At 56.8% G+C, this 27642-nt stretch overlaps 1 protein-coding gene and 1 long non-coding RNA gene across 12 annotated transcripts; one reads left to right on the top strand and one right to left on the bottom strand.

Moving 5' to 3' along the window:
• Positions 1–530: 530 nt before the first annotated feature.
• KBTBD11 (kelch repeat and BTB domain containing 11) lies at positions 531–27636 on the bottom strand. 11 transcript variants are annotated; one of them, XM_053900760.1, is made up of 3 exons: positions 27507–27636; positions 13784–14064; positions 531–7326 (listed from the first exon to the last, which is right to left on the bottom strand). In XM_053900760.1, the coding sequence occupies exon 3, from the start codon at positions 6540–6542 to the stop codon at positions 4515–4517; it is 2028 nt and encodes a 675-aa protein (XP_053756735.1). In that variant the 5' UTR covers positions 6543–7326; positions 13784–14064; positions 27507–27636; the 3' UTR covers positions 531–4514. The 11 variants fall into 11 exon arrangements, with proteins under 11 accessions (XP_053756735.1, XP_053756737.1, XP_053756740.1 ...); XM_053900762.1 differs by lacking the exon at positions 27507–27636 and adding an exon at positions 27171–27468 and having other exon boundaries at positions 536–7326; XM_053900765.1 differs by lacking the exon at positions 27507–27636 and adding an exon at positions 27213–27467 and having other exon boundaries at positions 536–7326.
• LOC128776472 (uncharacterized) lies at positions 5891–11386 on the top strand. The gene is made up of 2 exons (XR_008421522.1): positions 5891–5981; positions 7770–11386. It is a non-coding gene; the product is annotated as an uncharacterized LOC128776472 (long non-coding RNA).
• Positions 27637–27642: the final 6 nt, after the last annotated feature.

Here is a 27642-nt window from a genome sequence, read left to right as displayed (position 1 = left end):
GAAGAAATGTTTTTTAAGAGGAAAAGACCTAATTTTTTAAAGAGCCCTTCCACATTAACAATAACACAGGTCCGTGCTCATGGGGAGCACAAACTAGAGAGAAACCTTTGGGTCTATAAACCACATTCCCAGGAGGCTACGGGAGCACGGTGACCCAGCGTTGTGGTTGGCATCCCGACCATGATGAGCCACCACCCGTGGCCAAGGGGACAGGGGAGGGGGAGGGGAGGTGTCTGCACACATCCTGTAAGTAGTAAGAGACCCCGGTACCTAAACCTTGGAGCTGCAAACTCCTCCTTTCATGAGACCCCAGCCCCAAGCCTCACAGGCAGGGCTAGAATCTTCCCAGCCCAGGTGACCACGTTTCCCACGGGAGGGTGCCTCACCTGCTGCTCTGCTCTGAGGGGGGAAAAGATGGGCAACTCTATCACCTGCTGCTCTGCTCTGAGCGGGGGGGGGGGGGGGGGAAGACGGGCAACTCTATCACCTGCTGCTCTGCTCTGAGCGGGGGGAAAAGACGGGCAACTCTATCACAGACTTGAGGAGCTGGTTTATTTCATCTCGGCATACGCAGACACATACAAGGTTTTACAGCATTTGTGCCCAGGTGGTGAATACCAAAGCGTTAATAAATACATTAACTGCACGCAAGCATCAGCTGGCCTGAACCGGGCCACGAGCAGGGACGGTGGGTCTCTAATCAACGCCACACTGCAGCTGTTTGCCGCTTGGAAGAGTTTTGGAGGAGCCTCGGTAACACGTGAGAACACATCCAGCCTGCACTTCAGCTCATTGTGAGTGATTCACTGAGCACGTGGAGAGCGGCTGTGCCCGCAGGTGGGGCGTGAGGGCCGGTGGCCGCCGGGCATCTCCCCGTGTGCGGGTCGAGTGCCGACTGCTTACTGACGGGGAGGCGGGCGCCCCCGGACCGGGTGCTCATTGTGAGTGCCATCTTCTTCGTTTCGTTAATGCCCAGATAAAACATGTCGTAAGCCAGGAAAGCATCTGAGATAAGACAACACAACACAGCACTTTTGCTTACACTTCGCCCCCACAAGGTGTCACAGCCGGCTGCGTCCAGAAACCACCTTGACTTCAGGAAGAACGGCAAAGGGCCTCCAACACATCCCGTTTCCAAAGCTTGCCCAGGATGTTACCCCAGAGACCCACAGACGAAGCGGCTGCTACCAGCATTACTAAGGCAACGGCAGAAAGCGACGGAGATACAGCAGAGGGCTCCGCTTCTCAGGCGTCTGCGGCAGAACCCGCGCTGTAAGATCTTTCACTGGAGCCAAAGCATGTCCACAGCTTCGGCTAGTTCTCTTAGAGAAAAAGAGAGAGGGGCCACCGGAGACGCAGAACTCCAATCAGCAGGTCCCAGACGCAGCTCCAGAAAGCTGCCGAGCCGTCCGCGCCGGTGCTGAGGCTGCTCCCGAGACCAAGAGAAAACCCAGGAAGTGAAGCCCGTGTCTCTGGCTCTCAAATGAACCTCGACGGACAGAACAAAACCACTACTGGTCACCAACCAAAGCATCAAGCTTTCATGTCCACCACGGTTTCCCCTGACGATGCCACCGCTCTCTCAAGTCTGTAGAAATGTCAGCGTGCGGGGACGGACTGTACGAGAACTGTGGATGGTTGTCCTCCCGACACTGGCTTCACTTGCCGCTGACAGATCGATCATCAGGAGCACGTCTGCACCCACGCGGGTGACGAGTAACACCGAGGCATTCCCGCACAGCGCTGGGTGCAGACTCCGAACATCACGTGGTACACGAACAGACGCCTCCTGGCAACAACAGCCCTCAGAGGCCGGTCCCCGCAGGGACTGCCCGCCGCCCCCTCCCCACGCAACCCTCCGCATCGGCGACCCCAGAGGGATGGCTTTTTGGCTCGTGTGACTAGTACAAACCCGTGCGGCTGCACCTGCAGGTACCGCCCGCCCCCCGAAAGCAAAATCAACTGGTCCTCCTGGCCTGCCAGGTCCTGCAGTACTTTTTATGAGGTATTCCTATTTAGAGATAAGACACAGAAGATTCTACAGCCCTCATTCGCCCTTCGGCCTCCCCAGATGTCCTCGGGCATTCCACCGGGACGAGCCCCCAGGGCTCCACGGCCAGTTCCCCCCGGAAGCGCCGCAAGGTCTAGGACCAGCATTTCTTATTAAATCAAGTCACAAAACAAAATACAGAGCTGCAGGTGGTTGTGTGATTGCAAGGCTGTCTGCACCGGACACCCGACGCTCCCCAAGTCCCCCGGTACCCCCTGTGCGGGTGACTCTAGTTCGGAAGTCCCCTTCCGTGGCATTTTGTTTTCGAACAGTAAGCATCACAGGAATGGTTTCTCAAGCAAAATCACAGTGATAATACTTCATGAATTCGATATTTAAGGAAAGAAAATATTAGCCTGGTTCCATTTCATATAAAAGCTTTAGCATAAATGTAAGAACGTTCCAGAGAAAAATGTGCTGCGATACATTTCTTTCAACGAACCTTGTGTCCTTTTGCTGTAAATTCTCCTTCTACTACCATTTCTGCATTCTGCTCCTATAAAAGGCCGATAAAGTCAGGCAATAGGACGCCTGTCTGTCTTAAGATGCTTAACCAGGCTGCCAAGCTGTCCTCCTGGTTGGTGAGCAGAGTCACGAGCAAGCACACAGATCGCCAGAATGAATAAACTTGTAACCGAAACCGTAAACTCCATTCCTCTGGCACATGCGTCAAGATGAAACCGGTCATTTCTAAACATACTTAACCGGTAACTTTCGTAACCACAGACTCTAACCTGTTTCCCAATCACCCACTATTGCTACAGAGAGGTCAACCCCCATCACTGGATGAACAAGTAAGGAGCCATAAGGTGTGTATGATTCCATCTAATTACATGCCAGTGACTTTCAATGCAAACTTCTCCCATCATAATCAAAGAGTGGATTGGGTTCGGAATCCAAATCGCTTCACCTCCATTTGTGAGCATGTATCGTACCCTTAAGTTCTTAGTAAGTAGTAAACTCAGTCTACACCGATCTGGAAAGTAAAATGTTATAACAAATGAGGATCAACCGATTTGTTTTTAATGCTTGTGATCCCTCAAAGTACTGAGCTCCACACTAAGTCTACTAGGGTATTTTGGAATTCAATTAGAATTCCCGTAATTACTTACTATTTACGTTTTAAGTAGATGTTATTTTCCCTATGCTAATATGCTTTTTGTCACTCTGCTATGTTTTCTTAGAGTCATGCTTAAAAAATTAATTTCCCTCATCAGAATTACGTAACATATATTGGGAACACCGTAAATAGCGGGTTCCAAATGTGCCTACATGTTGGTCTTCGGAAGCATCAAAAGGAGTGGTTTCAACCTTCTTTCTCTGGGAGGGAGAGATAATCGATTCTTTGAGCCCATTATAATACATGAAGGTGGCTGAGAATATTCAGACACTGTCTATCAAAGGCTCCTTTTCCAACAGACAGGTGTCCTTGTCAGTCAGCTTTCCCTACTCATGATCTGCTCTTTGGGAAACACTCATTCACCAAAGATCTAAGATTCAAAAAAGAGCAAATCATTACTATTTCATCAAACATAATCATTAAGATCCTTTAACTTGAAAACATTTAACCGTCAGGGGATGCCTGGCTGGCTCAGTCGTAGAGAGTGTGACTCCTGATTTCTGGGTTGTGAGTTCTGGCCGGACCTTGGGGGTAGGTACCACTTAAAAATAAAATCTCAAAGTATTTAAGCATCCTAAACTGCTCTTGAGAGAGGGGTGCGAGACCCACCCTCTGTGGCATCCGCGGTAGACACGGGAAACGTCTCTGCCGGGTGCTGGACAAGAGTCCTATTGTACCAAAGACCCCACCTTCTTGCGAAACCTGGAACAAACCCAACCCACGCTTGACCTTATGATGACATGAGCTTTTTAAGTAATTAGAAAAGGTTTAAGAGTTCTACTTGTCAGTTATAAGGGGCCCAACGGCAGAGTGGCCCTCTCTCGGTGGCTCACCAATACAGCTCACGGTGACCGACTTCAGGGATCTCCTCGCTGCAGCCCGGTGGCCCCCGAGCCGGCTGCTGCGCAGGCTCACGTCCGGCCAGCTCTCCGCTCCGCCCGGGAGCGCACGTGCCCCCGAGGACCCGGGCGCACCCCCGCCCACCCGGGCACGCTCTGTGTCCCGCCCACTGTACCCCAGGCCTAATCTTCCCAGTCCTTTTCCTTCTCCCTCAGGTATCCCGTGTCATCCTTGTAAGGCTCCCTATTTGCACACAACTTACACCGTCGACCCCGTTAAGCAAAGCGACGCGAAAAGGAACGCAGAATGGGGCGGCAGACCTTAAGACAGCGCTGCGAAAAATCTTCAAGGCCACGCGACAAGCTTCCAACTTATAAGCGTTTCAGTGGTCCCCGCGGACAGCGCCCACTCTCTCTGTCCCCGCCCCCCTCCCCCTCTCCCCACTTGAATCTCGGCCCACGGGGGGCGTCCCTGAGGGAGATGCCCAGGTGGCCCCAGCCCGCCCTACGCGGCGCCCTCCTCGCCTCGGTCCGGCTTCTCGGGCAGGTTGAGCACGAACGGGAAGAGCGCGCCTCGGGCGTCCAAGGGGGCGCGGAGCGGCGCGGGCTCGAAGCTGCCGCCCTCGCCCGCGCCCACGTCCGCGCCGGGCTCGCTGTCCCGCGGGGGCACGAAGCGCCAGGTGCCCGCGCGGCTCACGCAGTAGATGGCGCCGTCCAGCGCGGCGCAGCGGAAGGGCTGCAGGCCGGACGGCGCGCCCGGGGGCCGCAGGTGCGCGGCGCAGCGGCTCCACTGCTTGGCCAGGCAGTGGTAGCGCAGCACGCTGACGCCCCCCGCCGGCGCGGCGGCCGCCTGCGAGTCGCCGCGGCCCCCGCCCAGGTCGAAGCGGTAGATGAAGCCGTCCAGGGCCACCATGGCGGCGGAGCGCTCCCTACTGCTGCTGCACGGGCACTCCTGCCACTCGTCGCGCCGCGGGTCGTACTTGAGCAGGCGGTAGAAGAGGGAGCCCCCGGACACGTAGATCTCGCCGTTGCAGGTGGCGGCCTCGTGCGCCACGGCGAAGGCGCCCCGGGGCAGCGGGGCCACGGCGGCCCAGCGGTCGGCGCGCGGGTCGTAGCGCTCCACGCTGAGCAGGCACTCGCCGCCCACGGCGTACAGGTGGCCGTCCAGGGCCAGCAGCTGCAGCTGCGAGCGCGCCTGGCGCAGCGGCCGCACGGTGCTCCAGCGGTCGGTGGCCGGGTTGTAGCAGAAGACCTGGTCCGAGGGGCGCGCGCGGCCGTCGGGCCCCGCGGGCCCCACGCCGCCGGCCACGAAGAGGTAGTTGTAGAGCACGCACAGCCCGCAGCCCCGCGCCGGCGCGCCCTCGGGCAGCCGCGTCAGCTCGCGCCACTCGCCGGCCGCCTCGTGCAGCCAGTAGACGGCGGCGTCGCCGCGGGCCTCGGCGTCCCCCGACGGGCTCTGCGGGCGGCTGCCCGCGCGCTCCCCGGCCGGCCCGAGCGCGGCGGCCAGCAGGCGGGCGCGGCCGGCGCGCAGGCGGCGGCGCAGCAGCAGGTCGCGCTCGGAGCCCGACAGCCGCCCGAACACGGCGGGCTCGCGCAGCACGTCCAGGTAGTGGTCGCTCATGAAGCGGTAGGCCGCGTCGCGGAGCTCCGCCAGCCGCTGCCGCTTGGCCGCGCTCAGCACCTCGTAGCAGTTGGCCAGGCTCAGCTGAGGAGCCACGGCGTCGGTGGCGCGCTGCACGGCGCACGGCAGCTGCAGGCGGCGCGCGCCGGCCACCACCTCGGCCACGTTGTCGGGTCGCACGCCCGCCATCTGGCCGCTGTACGCGTAGGCCAGCAGCAGGCGCAGCGCCGCCCAGCCCACGCCCTGCACCCGCAGCACGTCCCGCGACGCGCGCGCGCGGAAGTAGTCGCTGCGCGCCGCCAGCACCGCCTTGTGCGCCCGCAGCCGGCGGCCGGACACCTCGATGACCAGGTCGGGCTCCCCGTGCGCGGGCCCGACGCCGGGGGGCACCGGCGCGGGGTCCCCGGGCTCCTCCGGGGACGCGGGCTCTTCCGGGGTCGCGGGCTCCTCCAGGGACGCGGGCTCCTCCGGGGACGCGGGCTCCTCGGCGGACGCCGGCTCCTCCAGGGACGCGGGCTCCTCCGGGGACGCGCGCTCCTCGGCGGACGCGGGCTCTTCCGGGGACGCGGAGTCCGCGGGGGACGCGGCGCCCGCGCTGCCGACCTCCCACTGCCTCTCCACCACCCGCTGGCCGCTGCGACGCGAGGGCGGGGGAGTCGCTGCGCCCTCCGCCGCGGAGGCGCGAGACTGCGGCGGGGAGTCGTCCCCGGAGCTGAAGCACAGCGACGCGCTCAGACTGCAGGGTGTCTGCGCGTCCGGTGGCTGCAGGCTGCCCTCTCCCGGAGCCGCGGCAGCGCCGCCCCGGTCCCCGGCCTGGCCGCACGCTCCCTGCGCAAAGGCGCCCCCGGCCTCGGCCCCGCGGCCCTGGTCCTCCCGGGGGTAGAGGGCGCAGGGGGGCACCGGGTTCTCCATGGGCCCGCCTGCGCTCGCCGCCGCGGCCCGACCCCCGCTCAGCAGCCCACCATGACCGCGCCCTGACTCAAGGTCGGCGGTTCCTCTGGGGCTCTAGCTGCGCAGGCTTTTCCTGGCCCGCGATCAGATTTCACTTCTGCGTCCACAGCCCCCGTGGCGCTCACACAGCGCTGCCCTCCCGCGTGGAGGAGGGGGTCGGCGCTAGATGCACTCTCGGCCGAGCTGCTGAACCGCAGGCACGCTACCGCCGGCCAGCCGGGCGTCGGGGTCTCCGTGGCTTGGTCCCCAGGCCGCAGCACTGATCTTTGATGAGGGTCCCGCGCAGGCACCGGCCGGGTATCCGCGGCTCCGTCCCCAAAGCACTGGGCTACTGGGTAGTGGGTCGGCCGACCCACCGGGGCATGCCCCCTCCTTCCGAGTCAGTGTTCATCACTCCGGGTCTCCTCACTGGGTCCGAGGACAAACACCACCCAGGCAGGCTGTCTCTAAACTTCAGAAGGGGGACTTGAACTCGGGCTTCGGTAGAGAGCCCCCCCCCCCCACGGAGCTTTTATTTGTACGACTCCCATTTATATTAGTCTGGCCTCGCAGCATCAGCAGCAGTCCTGATGCGTCTGCGTGCGCACTGTTCACCCCCGGGGGGTGTCCATAATTCACTTGCCCAGGTGTTAGAAAAACACAATTACTGCCCTGAGAGCTGGCCTTCCTCACGGATCCATCAGGAGCCTCTTCCTTTGTGGAACATCAGGTGTTTCCATATGGTGTCACCACACTCTTCTTGTTCCTGTTTATGGGAGAGAGAGAGAGAGACAGAGAGAGAGGGCGTTTGAATGTGCACTTTTCAGTGGGGTTATTCTGTGTCAGTGGGGTCTACTGCGCTGCCCCTGACTTTCAGGTTAGGGGACTCACGTTTGGTGGGAAAGGGGTTTGTGACTTTGGGCTGCTGGAGAGTTTGATGGAGAAGATATACAGAATAATTTAGGGATTTTTGGAAGTGTTCTCTCCCCTGTTCCTGCCCTGACTGTGAGGCCCCCGAAGGAGAACCCAATTCAGGCAGAGGGCTTTAAACACATAGGGTTGATCTGAACAAAACTGCTCATTTTGCGGCTAAAAAGCAGTCAAATATCAACAGCTTATTTTCAAAGTAATGAGATGTACATGTAAAGAACGGTCAGTGAGAGAGCATAATTGACCTTATTAATTGTATTAATATGAGTTTTCCTACAGTCTTTTCCGGTTGATTCAAATTAAGTGGCAAAACATACTGGGAGGAAGGACCTGCAAAAGATACTGGGAGGAAGGACCTGCTCTGGAGCTGGCCTCAGAGGCCTAACTCCGAAATCGGTCTGCACTGCTCATTCTTGGAATCGTGTCTTTAAAACCTCAGGGAAGCAATTCCCCACAAACAGTCCATGGACAGCAAAAGAAAAGCCAAAGCAACAACAACAAAAAAAAAAAAAAAAGAAGAAGAAGAAGAAGAAGAATTAAAAAGGAAGTATGTAGAAGGCAGATGTGAGCACGTGCAGGTGAACTGTAAAGCCATGAAATATCTTTCCCAAGTTGGCAAAACCTTCTGAGACTCCCCAGCCTGGAAGGATCTTGGCAGTTTTACCACAAACGTAAAGGGAGGGCCCGACCGTGTACCAGCTTTCTAAAGAAGAGAACTTACAGGGAAGGAAACCACATGTAGGATGTGTTAGCCTCTCCACTGAGATCCATGACAATCACCTTCCCTCAACCTCTCCTGGTTTCTACCTCGCCTACCTGGTCCTCATAAACGTTCAGCGCTCAGCATTTACACCTGCCTGCCCTGTTCCTCCTGCTGCTATTACTAAAAAACTATTCCCGGGGCGCCTAGGGGACTCGGTTGATTAAGTGTCCGACTTCGGTTCAGATCATGGTCTCGTGGTTCGTGAGTTCAAGCTCCGTGTCGGGCTCTGTGCTGAAACAGCTCGCGGAGCCTGGAGCCTGCTTTGGATTCCGTGTCTCCCTCTCTCTGCCCCTCCCCTACTCGTTCTCTTTCTCTCTCCCTCAAAAATAAACATTAAAAAAAAAAAAACTTTCCCATTATGTTAGCAGTAAATGTCTTCAAGTTGAAAATTCAAGACATTCAATTCTCTCTCTCTCTCCCCCTCCCTTCCTCTGTCTCTCCTTTCCAGATATCTTTAACAGTAACTTTCAGGGCACGTCCGCTGTGTGCAAAGCAGAGTCCCGCGACACAGGGAAATGCAGAGTAAGCTGAAACCCTGGCCTGCCCGGGGGCGCGGGTGGTGGAGGAGGCTCTCCTGTTTACTCAGCTGTGGCCCAGCCCCGCTGTGGTGCAGGCTCAGTGCTGTCCATCCCGGCCCCAGCGGCCATGCCCCGGCGAGGTGGCCGTGACCGCTGACCCACAGCGAGGCAGCGTGACAACGAACTGGAAACCTGTACGCACTGTGTCAGCAAAGCTCGTGGTGTCTCCCCAGGGACCCAGCGGTGCTTTCTCATCAGTGAGGTCACTCAAGGGAAGGTCTGAGATGTACTGACAAATCGTACTCAAACTTCATAGATGCGGAGAACAGACTGGCGGCTGCCAGAGTCAGCAGTGGGAGAAACGGGTAAAAGTGTCCACCTGTGAACCTTCACATCGGGCAGAAAGTCAGAGGGACTGGCTGTGTTCTCAGGCTCGTTCTTTCACACTTCTGCACTCCGCCTAAGACCGTAGACCTCAGAGGACCAAGCTAGTATTTTATTTCTTTTTGTGGCTGAGAAAGGGCCCCAGAACTTCCTGGTTCTTTCTCTGGCTGGACTCGGTTCAAAGAAAACCCTAAGAGTTGTCTTCTTGTAAATCATCACAGACTGAAAGGAACGGCAGAGAACAGCACGCATTTTTAAAGCTTACGCTTGGGGCTCTGTGTTTTGAAAGCCCTACAGGACGAGTGTGAGGCCCAAGAGACTCGGGCTGGGAAGCGTGGGGTATGTTGTAGCTACAATGAAGCACGGGCTCTCGCTCCACAAAGGAACCGACACAATCCAGAGCAGCCCGTGGTGTGGCCCGCCGGGCCGTCTGCTGACCTGGGAGAGACGGAACTGGTTCTCGGCCCAGCCACCCAGAGAAAGATGAACAATCCTCTCGAAAATCCTGCCTCTAGAGTTCTAGTGACAATACCACTTCTACTCCTCGGCACACGTGAAAGTTGTGAAACTGTCCTTTTGAGGGATATTTGCAGCAGAGACGGTTTCATGCTGTTCCGCGGATGCTCGGGCCCCAGGCTCCCCGGGGAACCCGGCTGGGGTTGGAGCCGGTGGGCAGAGGCCCCCTTGCCTGGATATCAGTGATGCGGCCACGAGAGCCCCTCCCAGCTCAGCCACGTGCCCAGCTGTGCACCCCGGGACCAGGTCAGTCCCTGCTCACGTCCAGCCAGCCAAGGCGATGCCGCACACGGGTGTTACCGGCTGGGCCCCAAGACGGCCTGCCACTCGACGTCAGGCACGGTGATGCCGAGTTAGGAGCCGGGAGGCCAGCCCTCCCCACCCACCCCCCACCGGAAGCTCTTGGCCAGCGCTTCTGGAAGACGGTCCCCAAGCACCACTTCGGGCCTCTTCCGAGTCTCTCCCAAACCTTGAAGAATGGGCGGGTCAGAGTCCACAGGAGAAATGAGGACATTACACAGAGGGACCACTTCCTTTCCCGAAAGGTTTTAAAGAAGCTCCACAGTAGTAGCTCTGTCTTCCCTCCTCCCTGAATGGCCCGTTGCTGTGATTTTGCCTGAAAATAGATGGGGAGTAGGGACGCCTGGGGGCTCAGTCGATTAAGCGTCTGACTCCTGATCTCGGCTAGGGTCATGATCTCATGGTTCGTGGGATCGAGCCCCATGTCGGGCTCTGTGCTGACAGTGCAGAGCCTGCTTGGGGTTCTCTCCCTCTCTCTGCCCTCCCCTGCTTGTGTGCATGCACGCTCCCTCTCTCCCAAAATGAACTTAAAAAAAAAAAAAAAACAGATGGGGAAGAGTCAGCCCGTTTTGCATCTAACAGTCCTGAGGCCTCAGCAATCCTGCTGACGAGGTTATCGCCCAATTTCCGTGGGCTGGGAGTCACAGTGTTCCCTCCATGTGGTGGTTGGTTCTAGAATCAGAATTCCAGGAAGGGAGTCCTGCAGGACTCTGGGCAGGGTGCCCGTCCTGGCCACATGAAGTAACCGAAACCCCGCACCCGGTCGTGGCATCAGGAAGGCCTTCTTTCCCGAGTGATCGCCATCAGGTGTTGCCCCGAACACTGCTTCTGGGGGCTGCTGCGGCAGATGGTGAAAAGGGACGTGTCAGGGTGGATACGTAGGTGACAGTGACAGGCTCCCTTCTCGACTGTAGTCAGAAAGTGTTTCAAGAACAAGTCTTATTTAAATGTCATTTATGTAGCATTTCCCCCTGAAGGAGTTTCTTCTTCACAGAAACCTAAACCAAAGTTTTACAGTTTCTTTCCATGAGTTTCTTCACTATGAACAATGAATTTTTTTTAATGATCGTACGATATCCTAATGGGAACATTATTTGTGTCTCTAACGTAGAAATTAGTTGATTTAAAATTAAATATGCTTCATTGTAATATAGGTTGCTAAAAAGAATCCTTTAAATAATTACAGTCAGCTTTTAAAAAAAAAAATGTATTTGTCGGGGCGCCTGGGTGGCTCAGTCGGTTGAGTGTCCGACTTCGGCTCAGGTCATGATCTCACAATCTGAGTTTGAGCCCCGCGTCGGGCTCTGTGCTGACAGCTCAGAGCCTGGAGCCTGCTTCGGATTCTGGGTCTCCCTCTCTCTCTGCCCCTCCCCTGCTCATGCTCTATCAAAAATAAGTAAACATTAAAAAAATTTTTTAAAAAACTATTTGTCAATCGACTTAGGAAGCTTATGTGAGTTTCCGTGACACGTACTGCTTGTAAGGAGCTCCTCCTGGGTGCTGTCCACGTCCTGCCCAGCCTGTTGCTCCATAGACGTCTCCATCCACACCCATTAGGTCCCAGAGGCCCTGGGGACAGTGCCCGTGCTGTCCCCACTGTGTGCCTCCCTTAACACCAGAAAGACACCATCCTCCTGGTAAGTAGCCAGCACTCGATGTGAGGTTCATCAACAAAGAAAGCCATAAATAGAACTGTCACAGAGTCTTACAAACTCATAGGAAGCTCCAGGAATTTTCTGTTGGATTAAAGAATGTGTTGGTTTGCCTCGGCTGTTCACACCAATATTACTTTTCAAGATGATGTCTTCTTTGGGCCCCAATTAAAACAGTTGGCAGTTTTGGAGGGGGCCTAGAGCTGGTGGGTCAGGAGGGAGCCCAGGCTGTAGATGAACCGACGTTCCGCGAGGCTCTGATCTTCACCCCAATGCCTGGTTCATGTTTCCTGTTCGTAGTACAGAGTGGAGTTTTAGGAGGGCCATCACACTATGTGTGCAGAATTACAAAGTCCAAAGCCAGGCGTGAAGAAGCATCGATCCCAAGATGCTTCTTCATTTTGAAACACATCCCAGTAACACTGCTGTCTGGCCACCAAGAGCACGGTGCTGCATGGTGTCGGAAGACATGAGAAGTGGTCCACGCCCAGCGTGTCCGGGAGAGAGCTACGAGGTTTCAAGCGTGGAGATACTCAGTGAATAAAAGAAAACTAAAACCAACTTAGGTAACATAGTCTGTGTAGTTTAGAAATGGACGGGGTAGGAGTGCCTGGGGGGGGGGGGGGGGGGCCTCAGTCAGTTGAGCAACTGACTTTGGCTCAGGTCATGATCTCACAGTTCATGGGTTCAAGCCCCACTTGGGGCTCTGTGCTGACAGCTCAGAGCCTGGAGCCTGCTTAGGATTCTGTCTCCCCCTGTCTCTGTGCCCTTCCCTGCTCGCTCACTCTCTCTCTCTCTCTCAAAAATAAACATTAAAAAAAAAAAAAAAGAAAGAAAAGGAAATGGACAGAGTGGCTGGTGACATACTTTGGTGAATAATTTGATGTAAGCGGTGCCCTCCGGTAGGTCCAGTGGCATTGATTGGGGTTTATGTGACCACACTACAATGTATGATTTTTATTTTTTATGAAGGAGATTCCTAAAAGCGCAGATGAACTGTAACACAGGCTGACCACACACTAGTAGCGATAAAAACGATAGCTAACATCTCTTGTGCCAGGCACGGTTCTCCTGTGATAAATCATGCAACCATGCACAACCCTCACCACCGTCCTGTGAGGCCCTTGCTTTCACTAGCCCCATTTTACAGAAGAGGAAAGGAGATGTGAAGCAATCTCACCCACATCATACAACGAACCAACCACGCGGCTGGTAAGTGGCAGAGCCAGAGTGGGACCAGCGCCCTGGCTCAAGTGCACCTGGCCCAGAAGCACCACGCCCAATGCTTCCGCACGCGCTACTGATCGGGTGCGAGGGGACTTCCGTCACAGCCACGAGCTGGGCGGACTGAAGCCCACACTGTCTCCAAACGCTCTGTCGGTTGCCCAGGGTGTCCCGTCCCCGGTCCTAGTAACTCTGGGTGCCCCACCCAGCTCTGAGAATAAAGCAGTCAGCGGCGTGCGCGCACCTGCTCAGAGCGCTTTGGCGGGAGTCATTTAGGGCGGTTACGATCTTTATAACTTTAGGGGGTGAATCTTTGGCAGGGCTCACTTGCACCAAGTAAAATTTCAGAGAATTTCCTGAATAACAGGTGTATGTAACAGCTCTTCCTAAAGTCCCGAGGCCAAGGCTGGTGAAGGAGGCTCTGAGCTGTTCCCAGGACACCTGCGCCCTCGTGCAGGTCTGTATCTTAGATCCTGGGCTGACGGGTTCCTCCTGCCCCAAGCCAGCTTGGTCAGCATTTCAACTACGATCCCCCTCCTTCTTGAGCTCCAGCCCCGTGCACCCCATCCGGTAGAAACCGCTTGCCTCCCTTTCCTGTGAGGTGGTGTGGTCTGTGTTCCCAGAATGTCTTAATTTAGCTCCACCTAGTATCGCCCCTCATCTGCCCGTGCACCACCCTTTTCTAGAAGAACGTGAAATTCGGGACAGAAGATTTCATTAGTCATTCTGTCTTTAGCACAGGGATGGGTTCTCCAAGCACAACCAGTAAACGCTGGATGGATGGGTGGATGGGTGGGTGGGTGGATGGATGGATGGATGGATGGCGCTAACTAGGTAAACAACGAAAAACAAACTCTGAAAACACATGAAGGTTCGGAAGCTGTACCAAGGGTGACACACATTACAGTTTTATCAAGGAACGAGGATCCTGCTCACAAAAAGAGTTCTTGAAAGGAATTGGGGGTTGAAATAAAGATGGGCTTTCTAATCTCCTCCACAACTATGCCGGGTTCTCCATTTCCTAGATAAACGATACTGCTCTGTAATCCTAGAAGATGCGGGTGGGTTTTAATTACAGGGCTGCTCCGGGCCCGGCCCGCTCCTCGGTGCCGGGTTCAGCGGAGCACGGCCTCAAGCCAGGTCTTTTGCAGCAGTGACACATCAGCCTTCCAGTTGATGCAGGAGGAGAAAGGGCCTTGCCTCCGCGGGTCAGGGAGCTGAAATCAAAGGAAAGCTTGTTTTCAGTAGAAGAAAAGGAAGCCAACACACAGAGCTAAACCTAGGAGATGGAAAGAGAGGCCCCTGGATCGAGCCGTGCCCACAGCCAGCTGCATCCCGGGGCTTCTGACGTACGTGAGCTAATAAGTTCCATCTGTAACCTATGCTGACTTGGGTGGGATTCCCGTCCCTGGAAACCGCAGTCAGACTGGCTGAAAACAAGAACCGCATCGCCCAGGGGGTTAAGCGGGACGTTTAGAGAGAACCGGGCACAGCACAGCTCCTGCCGGGAAAGCATGCACAGCGAGGTTCCCGCCCCGACAGCAGCACAGAAAGCCTCGAGCGGGACGAAGGAGCGCGAACAACCCCACCCGTGTACCCAGACGAGCCCCCTCGCGATCCATGCGTGAGGACAAGTGTCACCACCGTCTTGATTCAGTAAAGGAGAAAATGCCTGAAGCCCAGACAGTTCGAGTTCCTAGTCTCAGAAAACCAAAAAAATTAGCAACAGACCCAAACCACGGCAGCCTTCTCTTTTCCCATCTCTGGAGCGTTGACTGCGTGGCCTCAGGAAAACCTGCCCGGGCTCATCCCATGTGTTCACCAGAGGAGCGGGCCACGGGAGCCACGGGGGCCATAGGGGTGAGCACCCCTGCCGGTCAGCCCGAGGCGTCCTGCTCCAGGCGCTGTGCTCCCGGCTCTGAGGGCAGCTCAACAGTGCTGCGCTCAAGGCCAAGGCATCGCGGGCTCTCTGGGCCCGCGTCCTTGGCCGTGCTGGCAGCTCGGAGCCCGGAGCCTGCTTCGGATTCTGTGTCTCCCTCTCTCTCTGCCCCTCCCCTGCTCACGCTCTGTCTCTCTCTCAAAAATAAATAAACATCAAAAAAACTTAATAAAAAAAAAGAATGCAAACTCAAAATCTGTTGAAATAGAAGCATCTATCTTTCTTCGTGGGTCAAGATTCAAGAATCATGGATTTGGCCCAACATACAAGTGTGAGCACTAAGGTTAGAGAATCACTGACAGTGTGCAAATTGTAGCTATAAAATGCAGTTCTGAGCAGTATTTGGGTGAACCTGGCCCTTTCCGAGTAAATCTGTTCCGTGCATCCACTGAAATAAAGTGGAGTGTCCCACAATGACGGAAAGCTGGAAAATAAGAGACTCCCCGTGCCAACTCAATCCCGGTTTTTCTCAGTTGTGCTGTTAGCTTCCCATGGATCCCTCAGCACTGATAAATAACGAACAATGTGCATTCGTTGGCTCATTCCTCGTTGATCACGTTGCACACCCACAATGTAGCAGGAAGTGTACGACGTACCAGGAAGCACCGAGGAACACAACAGGCGTGGCCCCAGGCCCCATGGCCCTCACGGGCTCGTGAGGAAGGTGAACCTAAAGCCGTCACATGAACTCTAATGGAAATACAAACCGTGGCGGGTGCCATGAAGGAAACACGCACTTCTGAGAGTTGATGATGGTGGACGGGATTCCTACTCCTACTCTGGGATGGGGAAAGAGTCCTCCGAGAGTATGGAAGGTAGGCTGACCGCTGAGAGGGGTAGCAGTTAGCAGGGAAGGCGGGAGAGAGCAGCCACGGGGAGGTCCTGGGGTGAAAACAAGCCTGACCGGTTCTAGAAACAGAAAGCGGCTGGCTGTACCAGCCACGTCCATGGAGCCCCTCCGTCTTGGTTACAGTGGGGAGCCACTGATGGTTTGTGAGAAGTGCAGGGAAGGTGACCTGGCAGCGACCGTGCTCAGTCCTGTGTTTTAGAATGCTTTGTGTCCTGCTGCACAAATGGAATTCACTAGACTGCTTTTAGACTACTCTCGTGTCTGCCAAAATCATTATATACATGAAAATGAGCTAATTTACATTGCTATGAATACATCTCAAAAACACAACTTCAAATTTTTGAGGGTTTGCAGTTGGTACAAAGATACCGTGCAATACCGTCCACATCCTGCACATGAAGTAAAATCCTGTAGGTTGTTTACGGGATGTGAAAAGAAGAGGCAGGAATCTGGCATAGAGGTTACTTCCCAAGAAGGAAGGAAGGGGACGTTTTCCCAGCTTGGTATCATTTGGTTTTTCTGAAAATTTAAAGCATCCAAGGCAAAGGATAACTTGTCTATTTCCTTTTACACATCGTTTATGGTGTTTGAGATATTTCACAACTTAAGATGTCAGATGTTCCTCTGTTTGTTTAAATGGCTATCAGTCCTTATCAATTAATGAATCTGGTTTCACTGAAAATTAATGGAAGCCATACGACCTTAATCATAAGTAAGTAGATTTAATCAACAGATAGTAACTTCCTTCATTGCTAGTGCTGGAGTGCTTGATTAACTTATTCAGGATGCTTAAAATTGTACCGGAATTGAGATATGGTGACATTAAATAAAAACTCACATTTTGTCATTTTCAAAGTTTTAAGCTCTTGGATTTATAAAAGGGAGCCTTGTCCAAGATCAGACCGGATACCTACAGAGTGTAATTAAAACCTGTGCAGAGTCCTGGGAGGTGGTGGGGGGGGCACCTGGGCGGCTCAGTTGGTTGAGTGTCTGACTTCGGCTCAGGCCATGATCTCACGGTTAAGTTGGTGGGTTCAAGCCCCGTGTCGGGCTCTGTGCTGACAGAGTGGAGCTTGCTTGGGATTCTCTCTCTCCCTTTCTCTCTCTGCCCCTCCCCTGCTCAAGTTCTCTCCCTCAAAAATAAACATTAAAAAAAATTTTTTAAACCCAACTATGCAGAGTCCTAAGCCAGTGCCCTAGCTATCAATGTCACTGTTGATCTACTGTTGTTGATACACATTGAAAATAAGGTAGAAACCCTTCTCTCCAACTTCTTGGTTAAGACATAATGCATTCTTTCCTTCCCACTGCACCTGCATCACCAACACATCCAAAAACATCCTCAAAAAGAGGATGTTATTTAACTTGTACTTCCTCCTCGGGCATGGGCTGTTCCCGAACAGTGAGTGTGGACTGCCGTGGGTCCAGGGAAAACGCCTGCGGTGTGCTTCAGGTCACGGACGGCCACGCAGAACAGGCTTTCTGCCCAGTGTCCAGGCGGACGTGAAGTGCTAATTGCTCTCACTGCTATTTTAGCTGCTACCTTTGAAGGAGAAATCAAGACAAAAGGTCTGACGAGCGTGAGTTCACGTGCGTGAGCAACCAGGCAGACCAGTGGGCGGTCCAGACACAGCCAGGTGAGTGCAGATGTGGACGCTAAAGGTTCATAGTTCTGGCCCGAGATTGAATCTGAGGAGCCTTTGTGCTATTATCTGCTGTCTTTGCAAACGCTTTGAACATCGGACTGAATGTGGTTTCTAGATGAAAGTCGCCAACGTCTCGACTTGTCTTCATTTTGTCCCTGGGAGCATGAAGCTAACGCGAAGTGAGCTCAGGGCGAGAGAGGAAACCAGTCTCACGAAGGTGATGACTGTAGAAAAAAACAAACAGTCCCACTTTGCAGATGCAAAATACAGTAAGACATCGGAGTGGCTCTGGGGAGGCTGCGACTCGGGTGCGTGACCGTGAGGCACCGCACAGCGTCCCCCGCAGTGTGTCCAGCGTTTGAAATTCCAGGAGGACGTGGACAGTTGCTGTGTGTCAGGCCTGGACAGAGGCGACGGAACCAGTGGCGATGAGCCTCCCCGCACAGAATCGCAGCACAGCTGGTGTCTCCTCGTGGGGAGGGTCAGTGCTTCCTCGGCAGGCGACCTCTCACAAGGAGCCAAGGCCACACGCGGGGCGTTCCTTCCACGGACGCTCAGCCTCTTGTCCCGACACGTAGCCTGTGTTTGCAGCCACCCTTCCGTTCGGGGGTCTCTGCGAGCCGCCCGGCCCCTCACAGCCCAGCCCCCCAGCGACAGGAGCTCCAGAAAAGGGCTTTCGGCTTTTAGAGACGTTTCTGTGGACGCCAGGACAGAGTGTGGACCCCTTCGGAGGTAATGCACTGCTTTGTCAAACCGCCTTAACCCAGAGTGCAAGACCCGCTGAAAGCAGGTGGGGGCGGGGCGGGCCTGGGGGCCGCGGGGCTCACACAGGCTCCCTGTGCGAGGACCTGCCGCTCAGAGACCCGATTACCTCGGGAGACCTGCGCCTGGCATGTCCGAAGCACTCACGACGCGGACGGAAGCCCCACTCTGGAAAACCAGAGCTCTGAGGACAAGGACTTCCCACAGCATCCCTATCTGCAAAGCCCTGGGATAACAGACCAGGAATTTTACCAACAAGTTCCGTCGTGTTCATAGGCCCTGGTTAAAAGCTACGTTCTCGAAGTTTCCAAGCATTTGTGAAAACGCCTCGACCACAGTGACTCTAGAGACCAAGATCACAAGGCGGCACATGCCACTTACAGAGCAGTATGTGGGTGTGTGTGCACATGTGTGCGTGTGCACGCATGTGTGCACATGTGTACATGTGTGTGCACGTGTGCACATGTGTATGTGGGTAGGCGTGCACATGTGTGTGTGCACATGTGTACATGTGTGCGCGTGTGCACGCGTGTGTGCACATGTGTACATGTGTGTGCATGTATGTACGCGTGTGTGCACTGTGTATGTGGGTGTGTGCATGTGTGGGTGGGTGTGTGCACATGTGTGCTGTGTGCACACGTGTGTACGTGTGTATGTGGGTGGGTGTGCACATGTGTACATGTGTGCACGCGCGCATGCACGTGTGTGGGTGTGTGCACATGTGTACATGTGTGTGCGTGTGTGTGCACATGTGTACGTGTGTGCATGTGCGCGTGTGTGTGCACATGTGTGTGGGGGTGGGTGTGTGCACATGTGTACGTGTGTGTGTGTGCACATGTGCATGTGGGTGTGTGTGTGTGTGCACGCATGCACGTGTGCACACAGGGGAAACCACAGAAAAACATTGAGAAAAATACCAAAAGGTCTAAAAAGCTTGTTTGTGGCAAGATGATGTGACTTCTCTTTTCATAACTTTTGCTGCCCTCAAATTGTCTATCCTCAAGAGGTACTACTTTGGGAATCAGAGACATTATTCTACATGCACACCCCTCTATGCACAGATGTGCACATATGCACGCCCGTGTGTGTGCACACTTGTGTGTGTGTCCATGCACAAAATAAAACAACACTGACTCCGGAAGGGCCCCAAGAGGAAGGGCCCTCGGTGAAGAATTCAGTGAGATGGCCAGGCTTTCAGGCTTAGGGTCCTGAAAAGAAAACGTCACTTTCAAAAGTCAAATTCTGCTAAATCCGGGGCCTGCTGTGGGCTGCAGGTTTGCAGGGAAAACACTCTCACACAGCCTGCCGGATGTCAAAACGTCCAGCTCCAGATCCCGTCCCCAAACCCAGGCCTCTGGGGACCCCGATGGCCCCAGTTCTCCAGGCGCCCTGCCTTTCACTTCAACAGGGGAAACTGAGACCAGACGGGTCAAGTGACAGCTCCAGGCCACACAGCGAATCAGCACTGATGCTGACCCGGACTCACGACCCCAGTGTGCCCTGCTTCCTGTGTGGTGTTCTCTCAATTCCAGGAGGGCGGAAGTCTAGGATCCAGCCGTTTGTACAGATTCCTACAAAGCCCACGACACCACGGAAGACAGGCCACGCGGCCAGCAGTGCATCACACTGACAGCTGCTAGAGGCTTCGGGGCCGAGGCTGGTGCCTCCAGGAACAGGTGGTAGCAGGACAGCGTGAAAAGACGCTACCATGCCTCTGGGCCTCGTCCTGTCTGCCGCCGAATGCCACCTGCCGTAGCAGGGGGACCGGCGGGGGGGGGGGGGGGGAGAGCTCCACGGGGGGTGGTGGGGGCAAGCGCCTCTCAGTTCACACCCCGTGTCAGCAGACCCAAGGCACCCACAAACCACCAACTAGAGCCACGCCCGAGTGGCATGAGATTTGGGACCACGGTCTCCCCATGGCCTTGGGGCTGCTCCTGGAGACATACCCCAGGTGCCTGGAGTTCACTCAACGTTCCCCCTCGTGGTTCACAACCTTTGGTTCATAAACTGGGCTTCTTTCTCCCATCCCAGTATTTCTCCTTAAAAAACCCAATGGGGTGCCTGGGGGGGCTCAGTCGAAGCGTCCGACTTCGGCTCAGGTCATGATCTCACAGTCTGTGAGTTAGAGCCCCGTTTCGGGCTCTGTGCTGACAGCTCAGAGCCTGGAGCCTGCTTCCGATTCTGTGTCTCCTTCTCTCTCTCTGCCCCTCCCGCACTCATGCTCTGTCTCTCTCTCTCAACAATGAAAAAACACTTAAAAAGTAAAAAAAAAAAAAATCCAACCTTTACATAAGGTCTCCTTAATAAATAACAAAAGTGCTTACATCAAAAGCGAATCATGCTGTCTGCCTGCCTTCAGGAAACAAAGAGAACTGTTCTTTACATCTCGGCTTCGTGATCAAAATGACAACACACGTGGCTAAAATTACCGAACCCAATCTCCACGTTCGGCCAAAGCGGGGTTCCCGCCAGCTCCCGGGGCAGTGACCGTGCAGGTGAGCGCCCCATGCAAAGTGCCAGGACTGATGAATGAGAAGCTGTGGCATGAACTAAGGCACAGACTTTTCTTGCCCCGGTCACGTTTCACAGCTGCTGTCTTGTCCTGGGACAGAATTCCACAGCCGGCATCCATCCTTCCAGGGCAGAGGGCGGGGGAGACCGGCTCTCCCCTGCACCAGGAGCTCTCCGCCCGCCGAGAACACGATCCTTCTGGCAGAGACACAGCCCGTGCACTGTCCAGGGCTCTGCTGGGTGGGCTTCCTTCTCACTAAGTCATGCATTCGTTCGCAAACGCACACTGACGGAAGCCCACGAAATGCCGGGCACAGATGACAGGGAACAGGCCACGAAGAATCCTGGCTCACAGGCTCCCGCTGCAGGGGGGACGCCCAGCCCTCATTCATCAGCCCCCCAAGCCCACCGGGTGCCACCCCACACGGGCCGGGTGCAGGACGGGTTTCCCGGGGCTTCTGGTCCGGGAGGCGAGACAGACACCCCCTGCCACCCGTCCCCAGTGACTGAGTGAATGATCACAGATGGGGGGAGCACGGGGGACAGACCTCCCCGGCACATTCAGGGACGCTTCCCAGAGGAAGCCAGGTGTACCTGGGGGCGAACAGGACGAGCAGGACTTGAGAGGAGGACAGGAGGCCTGAAGACGCGGTCCCCGCACACAAGCTGTAAGATGGGCACGGGGGCACCGAGGGAGCCGCCGGCAGGCCACCAGGAGGAACGGGGCCCGAGGGACACACGGCTGGCACGCCCTGGCCCCCCGGGTCCAGCCCGTCCCACGCTGCCCTCCCCAGGGGATGCTGACCCCTTAGCATCCTCTGGACCCGAGCGGCCACATTGCAAACAGCAGCTGCTGGTTCTCGTCCTCGTGACACCCACGCCTGGATTCCCGTGCCCACATGGCGGGAGGCGGGGGGGTGTCACTGGAGCGCCCAGCCGGAGGGGCCACCAGAGACAGCGGCAGTGCTCGCCGGCAGGCGCCCCAGCCTGGGTTTTGGAAGGGCGTGTGAACCTGAGGAGGATCTGTTTGCATTTCCCTCAGCTGAGTGAGGCACAGAGGACCGTCCCTGCAGATCCCTGCAGAGTGTGACCAAAATAAACCCTGCTGTTTCGAGCGGGCCTTCTGGAATGACTGGTTATGCACCCCCCCCCCCCACCCCGGGGCTCTCGGCCAGGCAGGGCGCTGGGTCGGAAGGATGTCCAGCAGCTGAGCAGACGCCTGGCAGCCAGCGGGTCCCCGGGGGCCAGGCCCCTGCCCCGAGCCCCCCGTGACGGGGCGGCAGAGGGGCTGAGGGCACGGCCAGCCTCGCCGAACCGACGGCCTCGGGGCGGTCTCCACGCAGGTCTCAGTGATGCTGCTGAGGTTTTTCTTGGTGGCGCGATGGAACGAGAGGAGACAAGGTCCGGGAAGGAAGCAGTCGGTTCTCAAGCGACACTGGGACCAAGCAAATATCAAGGAACCGGGCCTTGCTGGGGGCTGGGGTCAAAAATAAAACGGGCCCGTTTCCCAGCCTCTCCAAGAGCGTCAAATTAAGGAGCTTCAAGTAAGGGTCAAACCCAGATCCTCTGCGGAGGCCTCGTAAATGTCGGACGGGGCGCCTCGGCATCTCTCAGACAGGAGTCCCCTGAGGCGCTCCTGCCTCGTGGACACTAAACTGCAGCTTTTGGGAATTTCAGGGACTTTTTTTCCGAGCAGCCCTGGCCCAGCGGAGGTCCAAGGTAGACCGAGGGCTCACGCCAGTGACATTCGTGACCGCTGCTTCTGTCAAACGGCACGAGTCCCAACGGAGCCACAAGCGGCCCCCCACGTCTGCAGCACAAACAGGAAGAGGCACCACCAGCGTGGACTCCGTGGGACAGAGACAGCACAAGACGGAAACAGGAAGCAGGCTGAGAAAAGCGTCAGCTGCACACACCAGGCATTTCTTCTGGACAAGAAAGGGTGACTTCCAAGGGAGCGCCACGAATCCAGAAGGCAAGGCCAAGAGCAATGGAAAAATCATCCTCAGGAATTCGAATCGAGCCCTTTCCAGGAACTGCCAGCTTGGGCCGGACTGCAGCGCAGGACGCATGGGCCAGGCTCTGGGGGCCTCCCACATCCGCTCGGGAAGGGGCGGGTGTGACGGGGACGTCCACGTGTCTGCGTGGCTGGGCCCCGGTACCCAGACGCTCCCTCAAGCACCCGTCTGCGTGGCTGGGCAGGCACCGTTTAGAGGGAATGATCGCTTAAGCTGGTGGACTTGGCTAAAGGCAGAACCCCCTCCCTGACGCAGGGGGGCCGCATCCAACAGTCGAAGGCTCGGAGCAGGGGAAGGGAGGTCCCCCAGGAAGAGAGAAGCCTGTCCCCGGACGGCCCTCAGGCTCCAGCGGCGGCCCCCGCCCTCCCCGGTCCCCTGCCCGGCGGCCGCCAGCCCCACCGGCCCCACGGCCACAGGAGCCCGTACCTTAGCAGAAACGAGTCTGTCTCTGTCCAAGTACGAACATCCTGTTGGTTCCAGCCCCAGGGCCCGCGGCATCTGTCCCACACGCGTCTGCCACTGCATGTCCGGTGTGGGGCAGGTGGCTTCGGGCATGGGTCCTCACGTGAAGAGCGTGTTCACAAAGCTGCACTCCTGACCAGCAGCCAGGACGGCTCACGCGCACCTGGGCCTGATTTCGGTGACAGGATGCTGGAGCCTGAGCCGGATGCCACGACAGGATGAGGTTGGGGGACCCGACGGGGGGGGTCGTGACACTGCACGCGGGAGGAATAGGAAGTTAGTGGCCAGAGAGTGGGCTGCGGCACAGGGTATTTTCCAAAGATGGCCCCACGGACGTTTCCCTTCCAGCACGATCTTCTCACCACGCGAGAGGACACTCGCCACGGGAGGTGAGGTCCACGTTCCCTGCCTTTGAACCTGGGCAGGCCGGGAGCTGCCGTGAAGTGACACGGTGGGACTTCCGAGCCTAGTCTGGGAAAGGAGGCGCGGACTCCCCCCGGCTCTCCCTCCTCAGGACGCGGTCCTCAGGAACGGTGCCTCGACGTGGACGAGGTCCAGCACACTGAAGCGGCCAAGCTGGGAGAGCACCGGGAGGGGCCGCAGAGAGACAGGGACGCTCCAGGGGCCCCGCCTGCCTGAACCAGCCCCAGCCGGAGCCCAGACAACAGAGCTCAAGGCTGTGCGGGCTCTAAGCCACCACGTACCGCACCGCCCGCCGAGTGGTACAGAGACGAGCCGTCCTCACGCCGCAGCCGCAGATCTGTAAGCAGATTGTTCCTGCGTAAAGCCACCCTGAGTCTGCTGACGTTGCTATACAAAAACATCAGAGACAACAGACACTTATCTCTCACAGTTCGGGAGGCTGGGAAGTCCCAGATCAGGGACTGATCAGCCTAAGACTTCGTAATACAATAGCAGTAACAGCATTAACGCTGGCACTGTGCTTATCAGCTTATGAAACGTTTCGTCTACATCATCTTATTTGGTGATTTCCCTTTATGATTCGGTAGATCTCAGCTCTGCAAAATTAACCCATGTCCTACTCCATCAAGCCCTAAAGTATGAAGCCCCATCAATTTACATAAATGAAATATCACAATCTAATAACAACATTATATGAAGTTACAAATTACGACTCTCTGCTCTGGCCTTCCTTCAGTTTTCCAGTGTGCCCTAGTCCTCACCACAGGGCCTTTGCACACGATTCCCCCTGGGACCTCACCATACCATCCTCCTTTGCCACTTCTCACCCTTCAGATCTCAACTCAACGTTTCCTTGTTATGTGCTTTCATGGTTTATTCCTTTCCTTCAGAATACTTGTCTTGATCTGTTACTACACAAGAATTCACACAGTCACGTTTACTGACTTTCATCTCCTTAGAGTCCAGGCTGCAAGGGGTTGGGGGACTGGGTCTACTTCACTCATCACCACCCCTAGAATTGTGCCTGACCCACGGAAGGTACTCAGTAAATATTTGTGAAAGGAGGAAATTAATTTTTAATTGGTCAAACATTGCATAAGACAGAGAATGGCTTCAATTTCCAAGGCACTGTTTATTTTAATATCGTTTCCAGCAGGAGCCAGGTTCTTGGCAAAAGATAAACTCCTAGAAGTTTTAATTTTATTACAAAAGTTATTGCTGCTCTTTGCGAACTATTTTGCAAATATGTGCTGGGTACCAACACTGTAATTTCAACATAATTACAATAACTGCAAGAGAAAAACTCCAATCAGGGCCACGGTGGAGACAATAATCCCTTGAACTCCAGAGAAGAGCAGATCTTATCCTGAGTCACCAGGGGAAGATGTGTGAAATGACACGGGGGCTTTCTGCCCTGCAAGCGGACGGCGTCACAGGCGCCTCTGAAGCCCAATGAAGCCACAGTCCTCTCGGGTCACAAAGCTCAGATGTAGGGAGGCTCGGGGGCATTACAGCTGCCTAAGTGATTCCAGATTCCCTGCAAAGCTATTATTACTGAGCAATTTATGCTGTTGGCATTCAGAAAACAACAGAAATATGATTCCAGATGGAGGCGTTCAGAGCTTGGAGAACCTCTGTTTTTCCGGAACAGGAACAAAGACTCCAAAGGTGTATTTTAAGCTAAAAAGAGACCTTTTCCCTCCCACCGCCGTTTGTACCGGGACTTAAGAAGGTGAAAACGGAAGCAGTGGGGACTGTGTGCAAAGACATTCATTGATGAGGCCAGGGCCTCACCACTCTTCCAGATTCTTCTACAGTCAAGGCTGGGTCTTCCCTGAAGGGACGCCCAGATAGCAAAAAGGCCAGAGGATCGTATACAAAATCTCCCTGCACGCATGTAGTCTCGGGCAGACATCCGCACTATTTTTTTCTCCCTTCCCAAACCGAGATTGCCTTAAACACAAGCAACGTCTTACAATTTTGCTCATTCTGTTCTAATTATATTACCAGCAATATCTGTGCAGTCGACGCTAAAAGCTCAAGAGACTTCTTACCTCATTAAAATTTTTGCTTAGTTATCCCCAGAAGAGAGGCTCCGAACGCCAATTACCATAAATTTGCAGGCAAGGGCCATCCCGGGAGCAAATCTGGTGGCAGGGGAAGGCTGGCTTCTGTGGTTTTTGGGGTGTGGAGAGGAGTATTCTAATAATAGGACGCCATTAGCTCAGGATAAAAGGCTCAAGGGCAGCGCTGGCACCCATTAGGAGTTCCTAATTAGAGTCTGAGTAACTGCTATTTAATGAGATGGCGAGAGGGGCCCGGAGAACAGGCCGGGAACAGAGCGAACTCCCCACTCCCTCGGCACTTAAGGGGGAAGGGCAGGGAATTAAGAGCCGATGCTCACGCCTTCAGTGTTGTGCGTACAAATGCAGGTTATCCTATTGTTTTTTTTCTTTTCCCTTAACATAAATGTGGGGGGTGGAGATAGAGAATACGGTTTCGTAGGAAACTAAGAGGTGCTGGAATTACTCAAGACCCTCCTTGTTTAAAGGCTCTGGGAGCCTTGGCTCCCGAGCCAGCCCCTCCCCCAGACCTGCCGGGTCCCGCGCAGGGGGGTCCCCAGCACGTGTGGGTGCGGACAGACCGCGCGGCTGGCATTCAAACTCCCCACCGGACGTCTTCCAGTCGGTGGCGCAGGCAGAGCTGGTTCCGCGCACCGGGTATTTCGACGCCGCTCCTTGTCATGCCCCCACCCCATCGTGATGTCGGGCACGTTCGCACAGGCCACCGGCGCTGGCACGGGGCTGCCCGGCCCGGTCGGGGGCACAGGCTCCGCGAGAAGGGAGCGCAACCGCGGGCAGCGGCGGCTGAGGGCGACACCCTCGGGGCGGGAGTGCGACCCCGGGGGCGGGGGCCGCGGGGGCGGGGTCTAGAGGTCCCGACCTGCGGCCACAGGGCTCAGAGCGGCCGAGGGAGGAGAGACCGCGGGGCGCGTCCCTCCGCTCTCCCGGGTCCCCAGTCCGGGAGGGACCTCTCGCCTGCTTCCGGGGACCCGCGAGTAGGGCGCCGCGCACAGGCCCTGAGAAAGCGGGGATCCCCGGCCGCGCCGGCAGCAAACGTGGCCACAGCGCACTCCCCCCCTCCACGAGCGCTCCGCGGGGGCGGCGGGCCTCCGGGGGGCCTCGGGCTGGGCCGAGCTGCGTGCGGACACGCGTTGGGCCGCGGCGCTCCCGGGCCTCCGGGGGCCGTCTCCTCGGCGGCGGTCACCGCGGGGACAGCGCGGGGCTCGAAGCCCCCCGAGACCCAGCGCGGCCGCCGATTCCCAGCCCACTCCCACCGCACGCCCTGAGGGAGGCGGCCACCCGCTTCCCGGGGGAGTCCCCGCGGATCGGACACCCGCCTCCACGCGGGCGCCCGGGGGCGAGACGGAGGTGCGCCCAGCCCACTGCCCACACCCCCACCGCCAGCAGGGCCACCACGGCCACCTCCCCCCTCGCCCACCTCCCCCGCCTCGGCGGCCACCCCCTTCCCGCCCCTGCTGCCCCAGTCCCGCGCCTCCGGGGGCGTCTGGCCACCGCCTTCCTTCCGCGGGGCCCACCCCTACCTCGAAGCTCCGCGCCTCGCCCTCCACCCCGGGGCCCACCCGAGCCAGGACGCTGAGCCCCAGTCGGTGGTCTCCGGCGCGCATGCGCGCGGGCCTCTTCCCGCGCACCTGTGAGAGCGCCCGGGGGCGGGGCGGCCGCCTCCCGCGCACCTGTGCGAGCACCCCGCGGGGTCCCAAGCCTCTTCCCGCGCGCCCGGGAGCGCCCGGGGGTCTTCCGGCTCTTCCTGCGCGCCGGGGGAGGGGGGTCCTCCGCTCCTTCCCGCGCGCCCGCGAGCGCCCCGGGCCCCTCCGGCTGCTGCCCGCGAGCCCCGGGGCCCTCCGGCGCGGCCGGGCCCGGGCCGGCGAGCCCTCCACTCCCCCGCCCCCCGCCCCCCGCCGCTGGTCCCCGGGGAAGCGCGCCCAAGCCCGGCCCCCGCGGGGCGGACAGCGGCGCCCGGCACTCACCCTCGTCCGCGGACGCTCAGCCGCTCCGGGGAGCGCGCCGAGGCTCGGAGCCGCGGGGGCGGGAGCGGCCACAGCCTGGGCCGGGCGCGCGTGCACACGGGCGCGCGGCCTCCGGGCGGGAGCGCGAGCCCGCGCC

This window comes from Panthera pardus, unplaced genomic scaffold (genome assembly GCF_024362965.1).
Source record: "Panthera pardus isolate Hobbes unplaced genomic scaffold, ASM2436296v1 HiC_scaffold_13, whole genome shotgun sequence".
Classification (NCBI taxonomy): Eukaryota; Metazoa; Chordata; class Mammalia; order Carnivora; family Felidae; genus Panthera; species Panthera pardus.
This window is presented reverse-complemented; position numbering and strand designations above follow the sequence as displayed.

What these genes read in the sequence shown, in the direction of transcription:
- KBTBD11 (XM_053900760.1), bottom strand. Translation starts at nt 6,542, where the DNA reads ATGGAGAACCCGGTGCCCCCCTGCGCCCTCTACCCCCGGGAGGACCAG.